Source organism: Eumetopias jubatus, unplaced genomic scaffold, assembly GCF_037043125.1.
Source record: "Eumetopias jubatus isolate StellerSeaLion01/CBP00866 unplaced genomic scaffold, mEumJub1_p1.0 scaffold_15, whole genome shotgun sequence".
In the NCBI taxonomy this organism is placed as follows: domain Eukaryota; kingdom Metazoa; phylum Chordata; class Mammalia; order Carnivora; family Otariidae; genus Eumetopias; species Eumetopias jubatus.
In genome coordinates this window covers 83,087,338-83,110,397 of record NW_028274821.1, presented here as the reverse complement: position 1 = coordinate 83,110,397, position 23,060 = coordinate 83,087,338, and the positions used below count along the sequence as shown (strand labels likewise).

The following is a 23,060-nucleotide window of genomic DNA, read 5'->3' as shown; positions in this document are numbered from 1 at the left end:
GATCAAAGGCCTCACATGTCAGGCTGTGTGCCAGGCATAGAGCCTGCTTAAGATTCTCTCCCTCTCTCTCTCTCTCTGCCCCTCCCCCCTCTAAAAAAAACCAAAACAGTAGTTGATTCATTTTCATTTCTATGTAGGATTGCACTGATGAATGTCCTGGGATTTATTTGTTGATGTTACTGTTGATGGATCTTTGAGTTGTTTCCAGCTTCTTGGTATGACAGATAGCACTGCTAAGGACATTTTTATACCTGCCTTTTGGATTCCTCTTGGATATATTGATTCAATGAATCTGGCTCATGGGATAAGGCATATGTCAGTGTTAGTAGATACTGTGAGATAATTCTACTCTTGTACAAATTTACACTTCCACTAGCAGTGTCCGAAAGATACTACTGCTTCATATCCTGCCATTACTTGTCATTTTGTCCGTCTTTTCAGTTGTAATCATTCTGGTAGGAGTTTGCTGGTATTGTGCAGTGGCTTTCATGGGCATTTCCCTGATGATTGAGCATATTGAGAGCTTTTTTATGTTTATTGACCCTTCATCTCTACATCTTTCTGATGGCACATCTAGTCTAGCCTCTTGTCCATTTCATTATGAGCTGCCTTTTTGTGTATGTAGTTTTGGGGAGTTGGGAGACAGCACAAGATAGGAAAAGAAGGGTGAGCTTTGAGTTAGAAAGACCTACTTGCAACACTCTGTGTTCAGCTGAGGTGTCTCATGCTTGGAGTTGTCTGTGAAGTTGGCACCGAGCCGTGGTGGGCTGTGTAGGCACCATCCAAGGAGTCATTGCAGTGTTCTGGTGGTCCCAGTTGAAATTAGAGGACTACTCAAGGTGGAGTTCTGAATATATTCCGTGTTGGATTCTGCATTTCCTTCCTTGCTTTTATATTTGCTGTCTTTGGTGACCAGGAACAAAATACTCACCGCCGACCTAGCTTTGCCACAGTATCTGAGATATCCGTTTGTTTCAAACTCTTATCATTCTATTCAGGAAGGACAGGGCATTGGTTAATCTATTAAAGAGAATTTCAAAATGTTCCTGCCTGCATAGTTAAACTCCTTTTGAATGTCTCAACAGCTTTAACACACGTTAATAAGAAGATGCAAATTACCGGACTGATCCCTCCCTCTTGGCCCCCGTGGCAGCCGGACCAGATACGGGTTGTAGAGGAGGGGTCTCAGTCGGGCTGGAGAAAGAGAAGGCACCACGGAGAGGAAAAACCAGGCAGAGGAATGTACCAGGTGTATGTGACGGAACCAAGCTGAGAGACACTTAGCATTTCTATGTGTTAATAAGTGCATGGAACAAAAAACAAACACCAAAAGCAAAACAAAAAAAGGAGAGAAGACTCTTGCAGGAAGCGAGGGGAACATGTTCAGAAGGAAGCCCTTGAACCATTTGATTTCCTTCTAAAATAATTTGTAAAAAATCATGCACCACGAGAAAATGAGAAGTTTGCCTATTCATGTGAACTCTGCACAGAGGAGATTTTTCTATTCTGTGACCAGCAGAAGAGCCACAAAGAGGGAAAACTGTCTGACATAATATACAGATTCAAAACTTATTTACGTAAAAAAGATCATGAACTTCTTTTTTTTTTTTTTAAAGATTTTATTTATTTATTTGACAGAGGTAGAGAGCACAAGCAGGCAGAGCGGCAGGCAGAGGGAGAGGGAGAAGCAGGCTCTCCACTGAGCAGGGAGCCTGATGCAGGGCCCAATCCCAGGACCCTGGGATCATGACCCAAGCTGAGGGCAGCCACTTAACCGACTGAGCCACCCAGGCACCCCAAGATCATGAACTTCTAAAAGATGAAGAATTAACTGGGAATATCAGAGCATCAGAGTAGACAAAGATAAAATTTTTAATGGACAAGAAGATGCTCTACGGATACTGATTGATTCTCATAAGGGGCACTTGTTGCTGCCTGTCCCCTGCTCCAGCTGTCACAAGTACCATTGTCCCGTGAGCAGCACCTTCTCTCCCAGGGAAACACATCTACGTGTGCTCCCTTCTTCTAGGGCTGCCGGGACTCTCATGGAGGAAGACCAGATCCTGTTCTGCTCTGCCCGGCTTTCCCCTCAATTTCTCTCCCACTTACACCACGTCTGTTTTTTATGATGCTTTACTTTCCTGCCAAAATAAGATTCCCATCCTCAGAGTTTTTCTCAGGAAAAGAGCAATCGTATTGCACAATGTCCCCTCCAATATTACTACACAAAAAAGAAAGATATACAGAAGTCAAAGGGAGGCAACTCCTGTTACAGACAAAGTAAAAAGAATATGTAATTGTGTCTAGAGCATTTCCTCATGAAAGCAGAAATGAGGGCATTTTGCAAAAGACAGAAAGTAATGATGTACAATATTAACATTGATTGTCTTTATTTATTTTTTTTAAAGATTTATTCATTTGAGAGAGAGAGTGCGGGGCGGGGGGAGGGCAAAGGGAGAGAATCTTCAAGTAGACTCCCTGCTGAGTGTGGGACCTAATCCCATGACTCAGAGATCATGACCTGAGCCAAAGCCAAGAGTCAGTCACTCAACTGACTGAGCCCCAACTTTGACTGTCTTTAAATGGAGGGAGGGTGGGTGATGTCATCCTTTTTCCTACTTCTTAAGTTTTATATTCTTATTATAATGATTACTGCAAAAAATATTATTTTGCTTGGAGGCAAACAAAATAAACTCGAGATTAAAACCCAAAGAATCAAGGACTTGTCCCATTAACTAATAACCACTCACTGACAGAGTCTTAGATCCAATCCCTGTTGTGTGATTTCGGGCCAGTCCTGTGATCTATATGTACATAGCTTCTTCCAGAAATACTCTTGTTCCCTTAGTTCCGGCAAATAGCATGTCTTCTTGGTTCAGCTTTCTCTGTGGGTACGTTAGTCCCTATCAATGAATTGCTGCAAAGATGGGCTTGGAAATGGTCCCTGAAACTCAGAGCATTTGACCCTTCCAACTCTTGTGAGCATTTTTTATAGTTGAGTGGGGATGTGTTTGTTATAGACCTACTAACTGGGCTTCCTCCTAGAACCTGAATTCTATCTAATGTCATTCTTTTGTTGATTCCCACTCTCCGGTTTGAATCGGCTTGCACACCCTATACCTACTAATTAAGTCACAACCATGATGGCCTTTACCTTTTCTTCAGGTTGATGAAATTTTTGACAAGCTTCTTCCTGACTTTAGGCTTTTGACCTCATTTTCTTAGAATATTTACTTTAGAAAACTTACAATTATAAATTCTTTCTCTGCTTCTTTGAGATGTAAATCTTTTAAAAAGCCTCTTGCCGGTTTCACAACGCAGGAACATCCCAACTCAACAGATGGGAGTATTGCCTATGAAATGCAATGAACAAGGAAGGAAGACCCCCATCTCCCTTTCTTTCTTTGACTGTGGAAGTCTCACTCCTGTGGACGATGCTTGTTTCAAGTTACAAAACTACCTCCTATCATAGGTGAGAAGTTTATTTTTCCTTTGGGTAAATACAATTAAGGAACACAGATGGCCTGTGTTTTTTCACTCACCACTCACCCCAGCACTTAAGAATCCTCTTACCGGGGGCACCTAAATGGCTCAGTTGTTTAAGTGTCTGACTCTTGGTTTTGGCTTAGGTCATGATCTCAGGGTTCTGAGATCCAGCCCTGTGCTTTGGCTCCATGCTCAGCGGGGAGTCTGCTTGAGATTCTCGGTCCTGTGCCCTTCCTTCACTTGTTTGCACACGCTCTCTCTCTCTCTCTCTCTCAAATAAACAAGTAAATAATAATAATAAAAAAAGAGTCCTCTTAGCATTTATCTCAGCAGACTTGAGCTCAGATCTCCTATTTCAGGAGTCTTGAATAAAGTCTTTTTTGCCTGTTGAACTTTGGTGCCATTTTTGCTGTGAAATCCTGTAGGGATTTTTGGCCACTCCTTCTTTCCACGCTGCAGTGCTGTCCTTGGCCAGTTGGTTTTATTCCAGGCCTGCCAGGTCAGGCACCCTTTATTTCTTAAACCTGCTTGTGATGCTAAGCATTAATCCTGCGGTAACCTTGAGCTTTTCAAAATTGTAATAGGGAATTCCAACGAGGAAGGTATTTCAAAAAGCCTTGTCTTCTACTCTGGGGAAGGACTCTTCATGGGGGGGGGGATCATCTTCTCCAGCCTGAGAGCCTCCACAGAGCCCCCTTTATGTCCCTGTTCCTCAGGCTGTAGATGAAGGGGTTCAGCATGGGGGTGACCATCGTGTATACCACAGATGCCACCATTCCAGTGTCTGCTGAGTAGGAGGATGAGGGCTGGAAATACACCAGAAAAAGTGTCCCATAGAAGAGAGTGACCACTGTCAGGTGAGAGCCACAGGTCGAGAAGACTTTGTGCTTCCCCCCAGCCGAGGGGACCTTGAGGATGGTGTGCATGATGTGGGCATAAGAGACCAGGACACAGGCGAGAGGGACCACACCCGAGAGGGCTGCTTCAGCAAACACCGTGACCTGAAAGATCTGGGTGTCTGAGCAGGCAAGTTTGAGGAGAGGGAGAAGGTCACAGAAAAAGTGTGGGATGGAATGGGAGGCACAGAAGGAGAACTGAGACATGAGGAGGGTGAGGGAGAAGGCCAGGAGGTGGGCGCAGAGCCAGGACGCGGCGACCAGCAGCAGGCAGCGCTGGGGACACATGATCGTGGTGTAGTGGAGAGGAAGACAGATGGCCACGTAGCGGTCGTATGCCATCACGGCCAGCAGGAAGTCGTCCAGCAGGGCCAGTGCCATGAAGAAGTACATCTGCACGAGGCACCCAGTGTGAGAGATGGTGTGGTGTTGTGTGAGGATGTTCACCAGCACCTTGGGGACAATGGTGCAGGAGAAGCAGGTATCGATGAGGGACAGGTTGGCCAGGAAGAAGTACATGGGGGTGTGGAGGTGCTGGTCAGCAACTATGGCCAGGATGATGAGCAGGTTCCCCAACACGGTCACCAGGTACATGCCCAGGAAGAGCCCAAACAGGAGGGGCGGCTGCTCTGGGTGTTCAGAGAAGCCCAGGAGCAGGAAGTCAGCGCTGCTGGTGTGGTTTCTGATTGTCTTAAAGTAGAGAAATTGGAGGAGAATTTTGCTTAAGTAAAGGTAGGCTCTGAATAGTAGAGACTGCAAGGGCTTTGGTCTGTTTTTCTCTATTCCTTGAAAAAGTCACTGAGATTCACTAGCAGTTGAAAATGTGGGTTTGTAAACAGGAGGGCTGTGGACTGTGATAATGAGGCGTCAGGGTGAGCTGTAGTTTGGGTTCTAGACTCCTGTCATGGAGCAAGGTTTTGGCATGGATTGTCTGAGTGACACTGAACTGGGATTCACCTGAAAGGACTTCTTCAAATTTAGTTCTCTTCTAAAGACTGAGCCTCCAAGCATTCCCACTCTTAATCTTGATGTGAATTTGGAAAGTTGCTGAACATTTTTTGGCTTTAGCGTCAACGTCTTTTCAAATGGAATACTATCTGAGTTTACTGAATCCAGTGGTTATGAAGATTACATTGGGTTAAAAAATGACTGTATAATATTTAGACCAAGGCTGGCACCCAGTAAGTGCTCAATAAATCCGGTCTAGTATTGTTATTGCCATTTTTTTTTTCATTTTATTTATTTCACAGAGAGAGACCGTGAGAGAGGGAACACAAGCAGGGGGAGTGGGAGAGGGAGAAGCAGGCCTCCCGCGGAGCAGGGAGCCCGATGCAGGACTCGATCCCAGGACCCTGGGATCATGACCTGAGCCGGAGGCAGACACTTAACGACTGAGCCCCCCAGGCTCCCCATGTTCTTGCTGTTTTTAATCAAGTGATGGTGCTTGGTGGTTGTGGTATTCCAGTCTGTGCCTGCAGGTTGGGCTTGTCAGTTGTGAGGTGTGAACAACAGAAGCCACCACCACCATCTTCACTGTCAGCAGCACTGTCTCTGCAGGGTTATGTCTCTACTCAGAGCTGTCAATGTCAGAGCCTTTGGTGTTTTGGCATAAACTTGGTCAAATCACAGAATCATCAGGGCCCCCCAGCCCCTGGTTATTAATGGAAGAATGGGAATCCGTGAGACTATCTGGAATAGTTATTTGCTGGCTCAAGTTTTTAGAAGAAGGGAGGGTATGGACAAGTTTGGTAAACTCTAACTGGATGTAGAGGAGTCAGTTACTAGTACTGACTTGGTGTGGTCGCTGAGAGAGATTCTGGAACCACACCTGCCTGAGTGAACTGAGAGGGAGGTGTGCTTAGTCAGGACACAGGTGGGGCTGGGGGAAGGGGGGTCTGAAGCCCATTCTCTTCAACGCCTTCAGCTTAGACTGTCAGGCACATGAAGAACCCCAGAGGTAGGTGGCCCTCCTAGTGATCTGAAGAGCCAGAAATTGATTGGCAGATGGGGATGTAGGATAGAAAGGGAAAAAGCAAAAGGAAAAGGTCAGTTGCTCTGTGTGTGTGTGTGTGTGTGTGTGTGTGTGTGTGCGCGCACGCGCGTGCACGTGCATGCAAGTATTCTTATAAGGGGTTAAGGTAGACTGCTCTCTCCCCATCCATATGCCTCAGTTCTTACCTGAACAAGTTGGCCAGCCTCAGTCTCTGACACTTCCAGGAAGGAGATTGGGTTTGCTAGAGAAGACATGGCTAGAGTCACAGAGCCCTTCCCTGTCTGTCTGTAGGAGCAGCACAGACTAAAGACTCAGGTCTTTGGTGATATCTCAGGCACAGGCGCTGCTGACTTTTCACAGGCAGTGTCTCCTGGGACCTGTTCCCAAATCTCCTAGTTAGAGCCCAGATGGGGCAATTGTCCAACCTCCCAGCTGGCCCCTCTGCATCAGGGCCCCTGAGTCCCAGAAGTGTCAGTGATAATACCATTCAGATGACCAGGGCTGGGTCCATGCGGGGACTCCTGGTTTTCCCCAGGGTGAGGTGCTGCTTGGATGCGTCTTCCTGGCCTGATCCTGAACAGGGCCTGTCTCTATCATAGAGTCACCCTTTCTAATTAGAACCCAATCCCCATGGATGAAATACAGTCAATCCTAGAATAAAGGGAAAAAAAATCAAAGATAAAACAGGTCAGGAGCAGGGGTGCCCGGCTGGCTCAGGTGGCCGAGTGAGTGTCTGACTCTTGATTTTGGCCCAGGTCATGATCTTGGGGTTCTGAGATCGGCCCGTTATTGGGGTCTGTGCTTGGCACAGAGTTTGCTTGACCCTCTTCCTCTGCTCATCCACCCACTCGTGGTCTCTCTCAAATAAATGAATAAATAAAATCTTCAAAAAATTATAGATCAAGAATATGACCAACAATTCAAATGTCATGTAATAGAGGGAATAGTCCTATTTTCTATGACCCCAGTGACCAGAGATATGAACCAAATGTAGACTCTGTATAGCGCTCGGGGTGTAATCTCTGAATTTCTTTTTAAAGATTTATTTATTCATTTTTAGTGGGAGAGAGCATGCGTGGGAGGGACAGAGGGAGAGGGAGAAAGAATCCCAAGCTAACTCTATGCTAAGCACTGAGTCCCATTCTGGATCTCATAACCCTGAGATCAGGACCAGAACCAAATCCAACAGTTGGACCCCCCACTGCAGATGCCACCCAGGCGCCCCAATCTCTGAATTTATTTTTTGTTGTAATTGTGTCTTACATACAAAAAAGTTTATAAAACATACATTTGCTGTTGAAGGAATGATAATACAATGAATGCCCCTTCTCCCAGCGCTCAGCTTAAATAGTTGAATCCTGTAGAAGCCCTGTGTGGACCTGTCTTCAATCATATCCTTTCCTCCCCCTTTTTGAGGAAATCACTGTTATGAACATTGTGTATCATTTCTTGCTGTTCTTTGTAGTTTTGCCACATATGCACGGTTGGGGAGGTCCTGGAGAAGATGTGACCACCCGTTGATTCATGAATTGGCCCCAGGCAATGGGAGGCTCCCCACCCCGTCCCCTGTCCTCAGAATGTAGCTCTGCCCACTGTTCCCACAGTGGGAGCCATTTTCAAGCACGCAGCCCTGATTGAGCAATGTGCCTTTGAGACCCTCTGGAAGACAAAGTGACTGAACCCCTATGAGGCCTCTCTGTATCTAAACTTCTATGATTCTGATGGGCGGGTGTGCCTTTCTACTTGTCCTGGGGTGCCCAAGACAAGACATGCCCTGTGGGTGAGTTCCCTTGCTTATTAACACTGCTGCCTACCAATGGGAGTGGCCTGCCTCTTTCCTTGCTCGCTCCCTGCCCTCCGTATCAGTGTTCAGTTTGATAACCCACATGCATAGATGATACACTGTATGGTTTACTCTGAATGTGCCTGAGTTTTTTGTCCTTTATGTGAACGGAATTATGCTTTTTCTATTCTTCTGTGAATTGCTTGTATTGTTCAGCATTTTTCTTTCACACTTAGTCATGTGGGTGGATGCATGTAACTGAAGGGTGTTCATGTTTAGTATTGTCTCATACAGGTCACAACCCCTCCTTATGTACCCCTATAGCCTCCCAAAGTTCTGATTTCGGACATTTTGGGTTTGGTATTACTGTGTATGTATGTTGTCTGTGATTCTCTCGGAAGGTCCTGAGGACACAAACACACACTATTTCTACAACAGAAGGAATGTGTATTCACACTGAGTACCTACAAAGGCACATTGCTCAATACCCTTGTGCAAATTCAGATCATGGTTTGCTGTTCAATGAGTTCACTGATAACGTACAGAAAATCCTTCTCTCATGAGAGATTTTTGTATGATAGAGATGTAGATAGATATCCTGGTGCCTATGTAGTAGTAATCACGGTGTGTATTTTTAAAAATTAATCCTTGCAGGGTAAGACATACAGAAAACTGTGCAAAACACAACACTCCCCCTCAAGGAAATATTAGAAACCAATCACCTCTGTATGACTTCCCAGATTTAGAAGTCAAACATGGCCAGCACGTCTGAAGCTTGTTTTGCGTGTCCTGCTAATCATGACTTTTCTCTCCTTCTGGAAGTAAAATAATCCCTATCTTCTTTTAACAGTTTCTTTTAGCTTTGCCTGTTTCTGAACTTCAAGTGAATGCGCTCATCCACTGTGTATTCTTTTCTCTGGCTCCTTTTGTTTGCTATTTTTACTTATGCGAGCTTCATCTAGATAGGTGTGTATGGTGGCAGTGTGTCCATTACCATTGCTGTGAGTTGCTTCATTGTAGGACAACACCACATATTACTCATGCAGTCTAGTGTGGAAGGCATTGCTGGCTCTTTGGCTATTAGGAATAATACTGGGGTGATCATTCTGGCACCTGAGTCTTGGTGCACACGTGCATTCCTTTCTCTTGTGTACATACCCATACGCTGGGTTCAGAGATGTCCATGTCCTTCAGTTTAGTACACATTGTGAAACTGACCTCCAAGGAGATTGTCCCAAATTGCACTTGTACCAGCAATGTGTGAGAGTACTCGTTGCACATCCTGGATGACTCGTGGTGGTTTCAGCCTTTTCTACTGGGGTCATGTTGCTGTGTGTGTGGTTTGGGGGTCCTCTCCTGATGGTTTGATTTTTATATTTCAGTGATTAATTATGAGACTGAGTTCCTTATAAATACTCCTTAGCACTTAAGAAAAGATTTATTTATTTAGAGAGAGAGAGAAAGAGAGAGAGAGTGAAAGAGCAAGAGAGAAGGGAGCAGAGGGAGGACTAGGGGGAGAGGGAGGAGAGAAGCTGACTCAGGCTTGTGGATGGAGCCTGACCCAGGGCTTGCTCTCACCAGCCGGGGATCCTGACTTGAGGGGAAATCAAGAGTGGGAGGCTTGAGCGAGCCACCCCGGTGCCGCTCATTAGTATTTTTATTTCCTTATTTTGAAACTGCTTGTTTCAATTTTTTTTTTTCATTTTTCCATTTGGTTATCTGTATCAGTTAAATATTCTGATTTATTTATAGAACTCTGTAGAACTATTCATTCTAGATCCTAGTTCTTTGTGGATTTATGTACATGATAAACATTTCCTCTCTCTCCAGTTTGTCATTTCACTGTTTATAGAGCTGTTTGCGACATCAGTATTTTTATTTTAACCGATTGAATACATCAGTTTTTTTTTTCCGAGTGCTTTATTTGTGTCTGGTTGAAGAGGTCCTTTCTTTCGTGAGTTCAGGAAGATATTTTCCAGCATTCTTCTGTAAAAACTTTATAATTTTGCTTGTCCCAATCAGTTCTTCAGTGCACCTGGAATTATTTTTCTTTTATGTAAGGAAGTGGGTGTGTGTGTGTTTATTTTGTATTTGTTTTTGCAGGATGATGACTAATTATTCCAATGGTTCCTACATAGACTCTTTTGAATTGCAGTTGTATGGAAATGTTATCTGTAAACAAAATGCAGCCTTTCTTCCTGTAGAGAATTTACATCCTTCCTTTCTTTTCTCTCCTCTGACTGCCCTGAAGACACCTCAGGGAGAGTGTGGGAGAGCTGTGGTGAGAGCTGGTATTCTGTCTTGTTCCCTGTTTAGATAGCAGAGATTTAAATGTATAACCCTATGTATTATATATGCTGTCTGTTTAAAAGAAAAGGCAACTTTTTCAGATTAAGAAAGTTTTCTTCCATCCCCATTTTGCCAAGAGGACTTTCCAGTGAGTGGATGTTGAAGTTTATGACCTGTTTTTTCTTCCATCTGTTGAGATGTTTTTCTTGCATCAGATGATTTTTGTCCTTTGCTGTATAAATATGGTGACTTACTTTGGTTGAGTTTTGAATTTGAAATCCACCTTTCCTTCCTGGGAAAACTCAACTGGGAAATGATGCGTCTTATTTTCTTCTGCATTGTTGTGATTGTATTGCTAATATTTTACTTTGAATTGGTGCGTTTATTTTATAAATTTCTTTGATGTATTAATCTTCATGGAGATCAACTTCTTATTGTAATTGTTTGCAATGTTCTTGTCAGCTTTTGGTATGAAGTTTGTGTTAATCTCATAAAGGGAATTGGGTGAGTGTTCCTTCATTCTCTATTTTTTTTTGAAAGGGTTTGCAAGCCTGAAAAGTTTTCCTTCTTGAATTGTGTATAGAAAGTCACTCTTGCAGCCATTTGGGCCTGAATATTTCTTTAAGGAAGGGCTGCTAATGAAGCTTTCCCAGTGGTTATAGATTTATTTAGGTTTTCTTTTTCTTACTATATTAGCTTTGATGAATTATGTTTTCCTAGAAGTTTGTCTATTTAATCTAAATTTTAAAATGTATATAACATTGTTCATAATAACCTCTTTGTTTGAATATCAGAGGTAATGTCACTCTTTTCTTTCTTCTTATTGATGATTGGTCTTTTCCCCATATAACCATTTTCATCAGAGGAATGTAAGTTATCTTTTCAAAATATCTTTTAGCTTTGTAGGTCTTCTCTGTTGTATGTTTTATTCTATTTTATCATATTTTGTTCTCATCTGTTTTCTTGCTTGGATTGATATTCTTTTTCGGATGGATTCTAGGCTTAGTATTTTATAGCCTTTGCTTTTCTAACATTTGCTTATAACTAATTTTTCTGTGAAGAATTTCTTGTAAATAATTTTTCATAATTGGTTTTCATTCAGATAACAGTATTTTCTAATAGCCATTATGATTTCTTTTCCTCCTAAGATTATTGCTAGCTGAGTTTCCCAACTCTCAAATATGAATTTATTGTGGGGAGCATTTTGTGGTGTATATGGTTGTCCAATTACTATGCCATACATCTGAAACTAATATTATTATACTACATACTATTTGTCAACCACACTTCAATTTAAAAATGATATAGCACTGTATGTTAATTACACTGGAATTATAATAACAAAAAAAGAAAAAACTTAAAAAAGAATGAAATGAAAAAAATAGTTAACAGACTCAGGTAAACAGTTCCTTCACCAAGAATCAAAGAAATTAAAACTAAGTCAAAGAGATACCATTTTGGCTATCATATCAGTTATAATTAAGGGGAAAATGTGAACATCAAAATATGGAGAGGATGTAGTCTAATGGGCACTCTAAATCATTTGAGCATCTTGGCAGAATGGTTAAAGGGCCCTAAAAAGGTACTACTTCGATATTCTACTTTTGAAAATATTAAATGTAACAGACTATGAATATATGAAAATCATTTCTTTTTTTGCATTTGCATTTGCAAATTTATTTGCATCGTTTTTTTAATTTTACTTTATTGTGTTAGTCACCATACAATACATCATTAGTTTTTGATGTAGTGATCCACGGTTCACTGTTTTTGTATAACACCCAGTGCGCCGTGCAGTACGTGACGTGCCCGTCTTAATACCCATCACTGGGCTAACCCATCCCCCCACCCCCCTCCCCTCTGAAACCCTCAGTTTGTTTCTCGGAGTCCATCGTCTCTCATGGTTGGTCTCCCCCTCTGATTTCCCCCCCTTCACTTTCCCCTTCCTTCTCCTGATGTCCTCCCTGCTATTCCTTATGTTCCACAAATAAGTGAAACCATATGATCATTGACTTTCTCTGCTTGACTTCTTTCACTGCGTGTAATCTCCTCCAGTCCCATCCATGCTGATGTAAAAGTTGGGTGTTCATCCTTTCTGACTGCATCATTATTTGTAACAGTGAAAGCTTCAGAACCCCCTAATCATCCAACCATGGTGAAACGCCATATACATCATGGAAGTTTTTTGTGACGTAATCTCAGAGAGCCAAATGTTCAGGAAGAGGTAATAATATGGAGACAACTCATGTTATAAGATTAAGCAAAAAAAGTATATATAATTGTACCAGCAGTATTTTCTTGACATAATAAGACAAAAAGTCATTAGAAAAAGCTAAGTGGGAAATACTGTAAAGTATTATCAATAATTTTCTTTATAAGAAGGGATAGTACGTGTTTTCCTTTTTACTATTTGTCTAGGTTTTACAAATTTACTATAATGAGCATGTATTATTCTGCAGTTGAGACAAATGAAATAACCCAGAGTTTAAAAACCAAAGAATCAAGGACTTGTCCATAACTAATAATCACTCTTTGTCACAATCTAAGATCTGATCCCTGTAGTGTATTTTGGGGCCAGTCCTCTGAACTCTCTGTGCCCAGTTTTTCCCCTAGAATTCTTCTTGTTCTCTCAGTCCCAGCAAAGAATGTGTTTTCTTGGTTCAGCCTTCTCTGTGTGTAGGTTAGCCCCTCTCAGTGAATTGCTTCCAAAGCTGGGCTTGGAAATGGTCCCTGAAACTCGGAGCACTTGACCCTTCCATCTCTTGTGAGCATTGCTTATAGGTGAGGGGGACCTGTTAGTCATAGACTGAGCTGATACCTGCCTTCATCCCAGAACCCGAGTTCTGTCTGATGTTCTTTTGGAGATTCCCACTTTGTGGTTTGAATCTGCTTGGACGCTTATACCCACTAATCAAGTCACCCTGTAGGGATTGCTGGCCATTGCTGGTCACTTCTTCTTCCATGTTGAGCTGTATCCTTGGCCAATTGATCTTACTCTACTTCTGTGCTGCCAGGCATTCTCTGTTTATTGAACCTGCTCGTGACGCCGAGCATCCATCCTACCTTGAGCTTGAGTTTTCAAAATTGCAGTGGAGAGTGCAGGGAGAAGGCATTTCAGAGAGCCTGAGCTTCCAGTCTGGGGCAGGACCCTTTACAGAATAGAGCATCTTCTCCAGCCTGAGAGCCTCCACAGAGCCCCCTTTATGTCCCTGTTCCTCAGGCTGTAGATGAAGGGGTTCAGCATGGGGGTGACCATCGTGTATACCACAGATGCCACCATTCCAGTGTCTGCTGAGTAGGAGGATGAGGGCTGGAAATACACCAGAAAGACAGTTCCATAGAAGAGAGTGACCACTGTCAGGTGAGAGCCACAGGTCGAGAAGACTTTGTGTTTCCCCCCAGCCGAGGGGACCTTGAGGATGGTGTGCATGATGTGGGCATAAGAGACCAGGACACAGGCGAGAGGGACCACACCCGAGAGGGCTGCTTCAGCAAACACCGTGACCTGAAAGATCTGGGTGTCTGAGCAGGCAAGTTTGAGGAGAGGGAGAAGGTCACAGAAAAAGTGTGGGATGGAATGGGAGGCACAGAAGGAGAACTGAGACATGAGGAGGGTGAGGGAGAAGGCCAGGAGGTGGGCGCAGAGCCAGGACGCGGCGACCAGCAGCAGGCAGCGCTGGGGACACATGATCGTGGTGTAGTGGAGAGGAAGACAGATGGCCACGTAGCGGTCGTATGCCATCACGGCCAGCAGGAAGTCGTCCAGCAGGGCCAGTGCCATGAAGAAGTACATCTGCACGAGGCACCCAGTGTGAGAGATGGTGTGGTGTTGTGTGAGGATGTTCACCAGCACCTTGGGGACAATGGTGCAGGAGAAGCAGGTATCGATGAGGGACAGGTTGGCCAGGAAGAAGTACATGGGGGTGTGGAGGTGCTGGTCAGCAACTATGGCCAGGATGATGAGCAGGTTCCCCAACACGGTCACCAGGTACATGCCCAGGAAGAGCCCAAACAGGAGGGGCGGCTGCTCTGGGTGTTCAGAGAAGCCCAGGAGCAGGAAGTCAGCGCTGCTGGTGTGGTTTCTGATTGTCTTAAAGTAGAGAAATTGGAGGAGAATTTTGCTTAAGTAAAGGTAGGCTCTGAATAGTAGAGACTGCAAGGGCTTTGGTCTGTTTTTCTCTATTCCTTGAAAAAGTCACTGAGATTCACTAGCAGTTGAAAATGTGGGTTTGTAAACAGGAGGGCTGTGGACTGTGATAATGAGGCGTCAGGGTGAGCTGTAGTTTGGGTTCTAGACTCCTGTCATGGAGCAAGGTTTTGGCATGGATTGTCTGAGTGACACTGAACTGGGATTCACCTGAAAGGACTTCTTCAAATTTAGTTCTCTTCTAAAGACTGAGCCTCCAAGCATTCCCACTCTTAATCTTGATGTGAATTTGGAAAGTTGCTGAACATTTTTTGGCTTTAGCGTCAACGTCTTTTCAAATGGAATACTATCTGAGTTTACTGAATCCAGTGGTTATGAAGATTACATTGGGTTAAAAAATGACTGTATAATATTTAGACCAAGGCTGGCACCCAGTAAGTGCTCAATAAATCCGGTCTAGTATTGTTATTGCCATTTTTTTTTCATTTTATTTATTTCACAGAGAGAGACCGTGAGAGAGGGAACACAAGCAGGGGGAGTGGGAGAGGGAGAAGCAGGCCTCCCGTGGAGCAGGGAGCCCGATGCAGGACTCGATCCCAGGACCCTGGGATCATGACCTGAGCCGAAGGCAGACACTTAACGACTGAGCCCCCCAGGCTCCCCATGTTCTTGCTGTTTTTAATCAAGTGATGGTGCTTGGTGGTTGTGGTATTCCAGTCTGTGCCTGCAGGTTGGGCTTGTCAGTTGTGAGGTGTGAACAACAGAAGCCACCACCACCATCTTCGCTGTCAGCAGCACCGTCTCTGCAGGGTTATGTCTCTACTCAGAGCTGTCAATGTCAGAGCCTTTGGTGTTTTGGCATAAACTTGGTCAAATCACAGAATCATCAGGGCCCCCCAGCCCCCGGTTATTAATGGAAGAATGGGAATCCGTGAGTCTATCTGGAATAGTTATTTGCTGGCTCAAGTTTTTAGAAGAAGGGAGGGTATGGACAAGTTTGGTAAACTCTAACTGGATGTAGAGGAGTCAGTTACTAGTACTGACTTGGTGTGGTCGCTGAGAGAGATTCTGGAACCACACCTGCCTGAGTGAACTGAGAGGGAGGTGTGCTTAGTCAGGACACAGGTGGGGCTGGGGGAAGGGGGGTCTGAAGCCCATTCTCTTCAACGCCTTCAGCTTAGACTGTCAGGCACATGAAGAACCCCAGAGGTAGGTGGCCCTCCTAGTGATCTGAAGAGCCAGAAATTGATTGGCAGATGGGGATGTAGGATAGAAAGGGAAAAAGCAAAAGGAAAAGGTCAGTTGCTTTGTGTGTGTGTGTGTGTGTGTGTGTGTGTGTGTGTGTGTGTGTGTGTGTGCGCGCGCGCGCGCGCGCAAGTGCACGCAAGTATTCTTATAAGGGGTTAAGGTAGACTGCTCTCTCCCCATCCATATGCCTCAGTTCTTACCTGGACAAGTTGGCCAGCCTCAGTCTCTGACACTTCCAGGAAGGAGATTGGGTTTGCTAGAGAAGACATGGCTAGAGTCACAGAGCCCTTCCCTGTCTGTCTGTAGGAGCAGCACAGACTAAAGACTCAGGTCTTTGGTGATATCTCAGGCACAGGCGCTGCTGACTTTTCACAGGCAGTGTCTCCTGGGACCTGTTCCCAAATCTCCTAGTTAGAGCCCAGATGGGGCAATTGTCCAACCTCCCAGCTGGCCCCTCTGCATCAGGGCCCCTGAGTCCCAGAAGTGTCAGTGATAATACCATTCAGATGACCAGGGCTGGATCCATGCGGGGACTCCTGGTTTTCCCCAGGGTGAGGTGCTGCTTGGATGCATCTTCCTGGCCTGATCCTGAACAGGGCCTGTCTCTATCATAGAGTCACCCTTTCTAATTAGAGCCCAATCCCCATGGATGAAATACAGTCAATCCTAGAATAAAGGGAAAAAAAATCAAAGATAAAACAGGTCAGGAGCAGGGGTGCCCGGCTGGCTCAGGTGGCCGAGTGAGTGTCTGACTCTTGATTTTGGCCCAGGTCATGATCTTGGGGTTCTGGGATCGGCCCGTTATTGGGGTCTGTGCTTGGCACAAAGTTTGCTTGACCCTCTTCCTCTGCTCATCCACCCACTCGTGGTCTCTCTCAAATAAATGAATAAATAAAATCTTCAAAAAATTATAGATCAAGAATATGACCAACAATTCAAATGTCATGTAATAGAGGGAATAGTCCTATTTTCTATGACCCCAGTGACCAGAGATATGAACCAAATGTAGACTCTGTATAGCGCTCGGGGTGTAATCTCTGAATTTCTTTTTAAAGATTTATTTATTCATTTTTAGTGGGAGAGAGCATGCGTGGGAGGGACAGAGGGAGAGGGAGAAAGAATCCCAAGCTAACTCTATGCTAAGCACTGAGTCCCATTCTGGATCTCATAACCCTGAGATCAGGACCAGAACCAAATCCAACAGTTGGACCCCCCACTGCAGATGCCACCCAGGCGCCCCAATCTCTGAATTTATTTTTTGTTGTAATTGTGTCTTACATACAAAAAAGTTTATAAAACATACATTTGCTGTTGAAGGAATGATAATACAATGAATGCCCCTTCTCCCAGCGCTCAGCTTAAATAGTTGAATCCTGTAGAAGCCCTGTGTGGACCTGTCTTCAATCATATCCTTTCCTCCCCCTTTTTGAGGAAATCACTGTTATGAACATTGTGTATCATTTCTTGCTGTTCTTTGTAGTTTTGCCACATATGCACGGTTGGGGAGGTCCTGGAGAAGATGTGACCACCCGTTGATTCATGAATTGGCCCCAGGCAATGGGAGGCTCCCCACCCCGTCCCCTGTCCTCAGAATGTAGCTCTGCCCACTGTTCCCACAGTGGGAGCCATTTTCAAGCACGCAGCCCTGATTGAGCAATGTGCCTTTGAGACCCTCTGGAAGACAAAGTGACTGAACCCCTATGAGGCCTCTCTGTATCTAAACTTCTATGATTCTGATGGGCGGGTGTGCCTTTCTACTTGTCCTGGGGTGCCCAAGACAAGACATGCCCTGTGGGTGAGTTCCCTTGCTTATTAACACTGCTGCCTACCAATGGGAGTGGCCTGCCTCTTTCCTTGCTCGCTCCCTGCCCTCCGTATCAGTGTTCAGTTTGATAACCCACATGCATAGATGATACACTGTATGGTTTACTCTGAATGTGCCTGAGTTTTTTGTCCTTTATGTGAACGGAATTATGCTTTTTCTATTCTTCTGTGAATTGCTTGTATTGTTCAGCATTTTTCTTTCACACTTAGTCATGTGGGTGGATGCATGTAACTGAAGGGTGTTCATGTTTAGTATTGTCTCATACAGGTCACAACCCCTCCTTATGTACCCCTATAGCCTCCCAAAGTTCTGATTTCGGACATTTTGGGTTTGGTATTACTGTGTATGTATGTTGTCTGTGATTCTCTCGGAAGGTCCTGAGGACACAAACACACACTATTTCTACAACAGAAGGAATGTGTATTCACACTGAGTACCTACAAAGGCACATTGCTCAATACCCTTGTGCAAATTCAGATCATGGTTTGCTGTTCAATGAGTTCACTGATAACGTACAGAAAATCCTTCTCTCATGAGAGATTTTTGTATGATAGAGATGTAGATAGATATCCTGGTGCCTATGTAGTAGTAATCACGGTGTGTATTTTTAAAAATTAATCCTTGCAGGGTAAGACATACAGAAAACTGTGCAAAACACAACACTCCCCCTCAAGGAAATATTAGAAACCAATCACCTCTGTATGACTTCCCAGATTTAGAAGTCAAACATGGCCAGCACGTCTGAAGCTTGTTTTGCGTGTCCTGCTAATCATGACTTTTCTCTCCTTCTGGAAGTAAAATAATCCCTATCTTCTTTTAACAGTTTCTTTTAGCTTTGCCTGTTTCTGAACTTCAAGTGAATGCGCTCATCCACTGTGTATTCTTTTCTCTGGCTCCTTTTGTTTGCTATTTTTACTTATGCGAGCTTCATCTAGATAGGTGTGTATGGTGGCAGTGTGTCCATTACCATTGCTGTGAGTTGCTTCATTGTAGGACAACACCACATATTACTCATGCAGTCTAGTGTGGAAGGCATTGCTGGCTCTTTGGCTATTAGGAATAATACTGGGGTGATCATTCTGGCACCTGAGTCTTGGTGCACACGTGCATTCCTTTCTCTTGTGTACATACCCATACGCTGGGTTCAGAGATGTCCATGTCCTTCAGTTTAGTACACATTGTGAAACTGACCTCCAAGGAGATTGTCCCAAATTGCACTTGTACCAGCAATGTGTGAGAGTACTCGTTGCACATCCTGGATGACTCGTGGTGGTTTCAGCCTTTTCTACTGGGGTCATGTTGCTGTGTGTGTGGTTTGGGGGTCCTCTCCTGATGGTTTGATTTTTATATTTCAGTGATTAATTATGAGACTGAGTTCCTTATAAATACTCCTTAGCACTTAAGAAAAGATTTATTTATTTAGAGAGAGAGAGAAAGAGAGAGAGAGTGAAAGAGCAAGAGAGAAGGGAGCAGAGGGAGGACTAGGGGGAGAGGGAGGAGAGAAGCTGACTCAGGCTTGTGGATGGAGCCTGACCCAGGGCTTGCTCTCACCAGCCGGGGATCCTGACTTGAGGGGAAATCAAGAGTGGGAGGCTTGAGCGAGCCACCCCGGTGCCGCTCATTAGTATTTTTATTTCCTTATTTTGAAACTGCTTGTTTCAATTTTTTTTTTTCATTTTTCCATTTGGTTATCTGTATCAGTTAAATATTCTGATTTATTTATAGAACTCTGTAGAACTATTCATTCTAGATCCTAGTTCTTTGTGGATTTATGTACATGATAAACATTTCCTCTCTCTCCAGTTTGTCATTTCACTGTTTATAGAGCTGTTTGCGACATCAGTATTTTTATTTTAACCGATTGAATACATCAGTTTTTTTTTTCCGAGTGCTTTATTTGTGTCTGGTTGAAGAGGTCCTTTCTTTCGTGAGTTCAGGAAGATATTTTCCAGCATTCTTCTGTAAAAACTTTATAATTTTGCTTGTCCCAATCAGTTCTTCAGTGCACCTGGAATTATTTTTCTTTTATGTAAGGAAGTGGGTGTGTGTGTGTTTATTTTGTATTTGTTTTTGCAGGATGATGACTAATTATTCCAATGGTTCCTACATAGACTCTTTTGAATTGCAGTTGTATGGAAATGTTATCTGTAAACAAAATGCAGCCTTTCTTCCTGTAGAGAATTTACATCCTTCCTTTCTTTTCTCTCCTCTGACTGCCCTGAAGACACCTCAGGGAGAGTGTGGGAGAGCTGTGGTGAGAGCTGGTATTCTGTCTTGTTCCCTGTTTAGATAGCAGAGATTTAAATGTATAACCCTATGTATTATATATGCTGTCTGTTTAAAAGAAAAGGCAACTTTTTCAGATTAAGAAAGTTTTCTTCCATCCCCATTTTGCCAAGAGGACTTTCCAGTGAGTGGATGTTGAAGTTTATGACCTGTTTTTTCTTCCATCTGTTGAGATGTTTTTCTTGCATCAGATGATTTTTGTCCTTTGCTGTATAAATATGGTGACTTACTTTGGTTGAGTTTTGAATTTGAAATCCACCTTTCCTTCCTGGGAAAACTCAACTGGGAAATGATGCGTCTTATTTTCTTCTGCATTGTTGTGATTGTATTGCTAATATTTTACTTTGAATTGGTGCGTTTATTTTATAAATTTCTTTGATGTATTAATCTTCATGGAGATCAACTTCTTATTGTAATTGTTTGCAATGTTCTTGTCAGCTTTTGGTATGAAGTTTGTGTTAATCTCATAAAGGGAATTGGGTGAGTGTTCCTTCATTCTCTATTTTTTTTTGAAAGGGTTTGCAAGCCTGAAAAGTTTTCCTTCTTGAATTGTGTATAGAAAGTCACTCTTGCAGCCATTTGGGCCTGAATATTTCTTTAAGGAAGGGCTGCTAATGAAGCTTTCCCAGTGGTTATAGATTTATTTAGGTTTTCTTTTTCTTACTATATTAGCTTTGATGAATTATGTTTTCCTAGAAGTTTGTCTATTTAATCTAAATTTTAAAATGTATATAACATTGTTCATAATAACCTCTTTGTTTGAATATCAGAGGTAATGTCACTCTTTTCTTTCTTCTTATTGATGATTGGTCTTTTCCCCATATAACCATTTTCATCAGAGGAATGTAAGTTATCTTTTCAAAATATCTTTTAGCTTTGTAGGTCTTCTCTGTTGTATGTTTTATTCTATTTTATCATATTTTGTTCTCATCTGTTTTCTTGCTTGGATTGATATTCTTTTTCGGATGGATTCTAGGCTTAGTATTTTATAGCCTTTGCTTTTCTAACATTTGCTTATAACTAATTTTTCTGTGAAGAATTTCTTGTAAATAATTTTTCATAATTGGTTTTCATTCAGATAACAGTATTTTCTAATAGCCATTATGATTTCTTTTCCTCCTAAGATTATTGCTAGCTGAGTTTCCCAACTCTCAAATATGAATTTATTGTGGGGAGCATTTTGTGGTGTATATGGTTGTCCAATTACTATGCCATACATCTGAAACTAATATTATTATACTACATACTATTTGTCAACCACACTTCAATTTAAAAATGATATAGCACTGTATGTTAATTACACTGGAATTATAATAACAAAAAAAGAAAAAACTTAAAAAAGAATGAAATGAAAAAAATAGTTAACAGACTCAGGTAAACAGTTCCTTCACCAAGAATCAAAGAAATTAAAACTAAGTCAAAGAGATACCATTTTGGCTATCATATCAGTTATAATTAAGGGGAAAATGTGAACATCAAAATATGGAGAGGATGTAGTCTAATGGGCACTCTAAATCATTTGAGCATCTTGGCAGAATGGTTAAAGGGCCCTAAAAAGGTACTACTTCGATATTCTACTTTTGAAAATATTAAATGTAACAGACTATGAATATATGAAAATCATTTCTTTTTTTGCATTTGCATTTGCAAATTTATTTGCATCGTTTTTTTAATTTTACTTTATTGTGTTAGTCACCATACAATACATCATTAGTTTTTGATGTAGTGATCCACGGTTCACTGTTTTTGTATAACACCCAGTGCGCCGTGCAGTACGTGACGTGCCCGTCTTAATACCCATCACTGGGCTAACCCATCCCCCCACCCCCCTCCCCTCTGAAACCCTCAGTTTGTTTCTCGGAGTCCATCGTCTCTCATGGTTGGTCTCCCCCTCTGATTTCCCCCCCTTCACTTTCCCCTTCCTTCTCCTGATGTCCTCCCTGCTATTCCTTATGTTCCACAAATAAGTGAAACCATATGATCATTGACTTTCTCTGCTTGACTTCTTTCACTGCGTGTAATCTCCTCCAGTCCCATCCATGCTGATGTAAAAGTTGGGTGTTCATCCTTTCTGACTGCATCATTATTTGTAACAGTGAAAGCTTCAGAACCCCCTAATCATCCAACCATGGTGAAACGCCATATACATCATGGAAGTTTTTTGTGACGTAATCTCAGAGAGCCAAATGTTCAGGAAGAGGTAATAATATGGAGACAACTCATGTTATAAGATTAAGCAAAAAAAGTATATATAATTGTACCAGCAGTATTTTCTTGACATAATAAGACAAAAAGTCATTAGAAAAAGCTAAGTGGGAAATACTGTAAAGTATTATCAATAATTTTCTTTATAAGAAGGGATAGTACGTGTTTTCCTTTTTACTATTTGTCTAGGTTTTACAAATTTACTATAATGAGCATGTATTATTCTGCAGTTGAGACAAATGAAATAACCCAGAGTTTAAAAACCAAAGAATCAAGGACTTGTCCATAACTAATAATCACTCTTTGTCACAATCTAAGATCTGATCCCTGTAGTGTATTTTGGGGCCAGTCCTCTGAACTCTCTGTGCCCAGTTTTTCCCCTAGAATTCTTCTTGTTCTCTCAGTCCCAGCAAAGAATGTGTTTTCTTGGTTCAGCCTTCTCTGTGTGTAGGTTAGCCCCTCTCAGTGAATTGCTTCCAAAGCTGGGCTTGGAAATGGTCCCTGAAACTCGGAGCACTTGACCCTTCCATCTCTTGTGAGCATTGCTTATAGGTGAGGGGGACCTGTTAGTCATAGACTGAGCTGATACCTGCCTTCATCCCAGAACCCGAGTTCTGTCTGATGTTCTTTTGGAGATTCCCACTTTGTGGTTTGAATCTGCTTGGACGCTTATACCCACTAATCAAGTCACCCTGTAGGGATTGCTGGCCATTGCTGGTCACTTCTTCTTCCATGTTGAGCTGTATCCTTGGCCAATTGATCTTACTCTACTTCTGTGCTGCCAGGCATTCTCTGTTTATTGAACCTGCTCGTGACGCCAAGCATCCATCCTACCTTGAGCTTGAGTTTTCAAAATTGCAGTGGAGAGTGCAGGGAGAAGGCATTTCAGAGAGCCTGAGCTT

The 23,060-nt window shown here is 42.9% G+C and overlaps 2 protein-coding genes across 2 annotated transcripts; both read right to left on the bottom strand.

Moving 5' to 3' along the window:
- Positions 1-4,145: 4,145 nt before the first annotated feature.
- LOC114212910 (olfactory receptor 1G1-like) lies at positions 4,146-9,439 on the bottom strand. Its single transcript, XM_028107930.2, has 2 exons — positions 9,317-9,439; positions 4,146-5,072 (listed from the first exon to the last, which is right to left on the bottom strand). Exons 1-2 carry the CDS (start codon positions 9,437-9,439, stop codon positions 4,146-4,148), a joined length of 1,050 nt encoding a protein of 349 aa, XP_027963731.2.
- A 4,159-nt stretch (positions 9,440-13,598) lies between these two features.
- LOC148162453 (olfactory receptor 1G1-like) lies at positions 13,599-18,921 on the bottom strand. Its single transcript, XM_088018824.1, has 2 exons — positions 18,799-18,921; positions 13,599-14,537 (listed from the first exon to the last, which is right to left on the bottom strand). The coding sequence occupies exons 1-2, from the start codon at positions 18,919-18,921 to the stop codon at positions 13,599-13,601; spliced, it is 1,062 nt and encodes a 353-aa protein (XP_087874950.1).
- Between the last annotated feature and the right edge of the window lie 4,139 nt (positions 18,922-23,060).

What these genes read in the sequence shown, in the direction of transcription:
- LOC148162453 (XM_088018824.1), bottom strand. Translation starts at nt 18,921, where the DNA reads ATGTGCAACGAGTACTCTCACACATTGCTGGTACAAGTGCAATTTGGG. An exon ending in TCTCTGAACCCAGCGTATGG is followed by an intron (nt 14,538 to 18,798) that starts GTATGTACACAA and finishes CTCTACTTTAAG; the next exon opens with ACAATCAGAAACCACACCAG.
- LOC114212910 (XM_028107930.2), bottom strand. Translation starts at nt 9,439, where the DNA reads ATGTGCAACGAGTACTCTCACACATTGCTGGTACAAGTGCAATTTGGG. An exon ending in TCTCTGAACCCAGCGTATGG is followed by an intron (nt 5,073 to 9,316) that starts GTATGTACACAA and finishes CTCTACTTTAAG; the next exon opens with ACAATCAGAAACCACACCAG.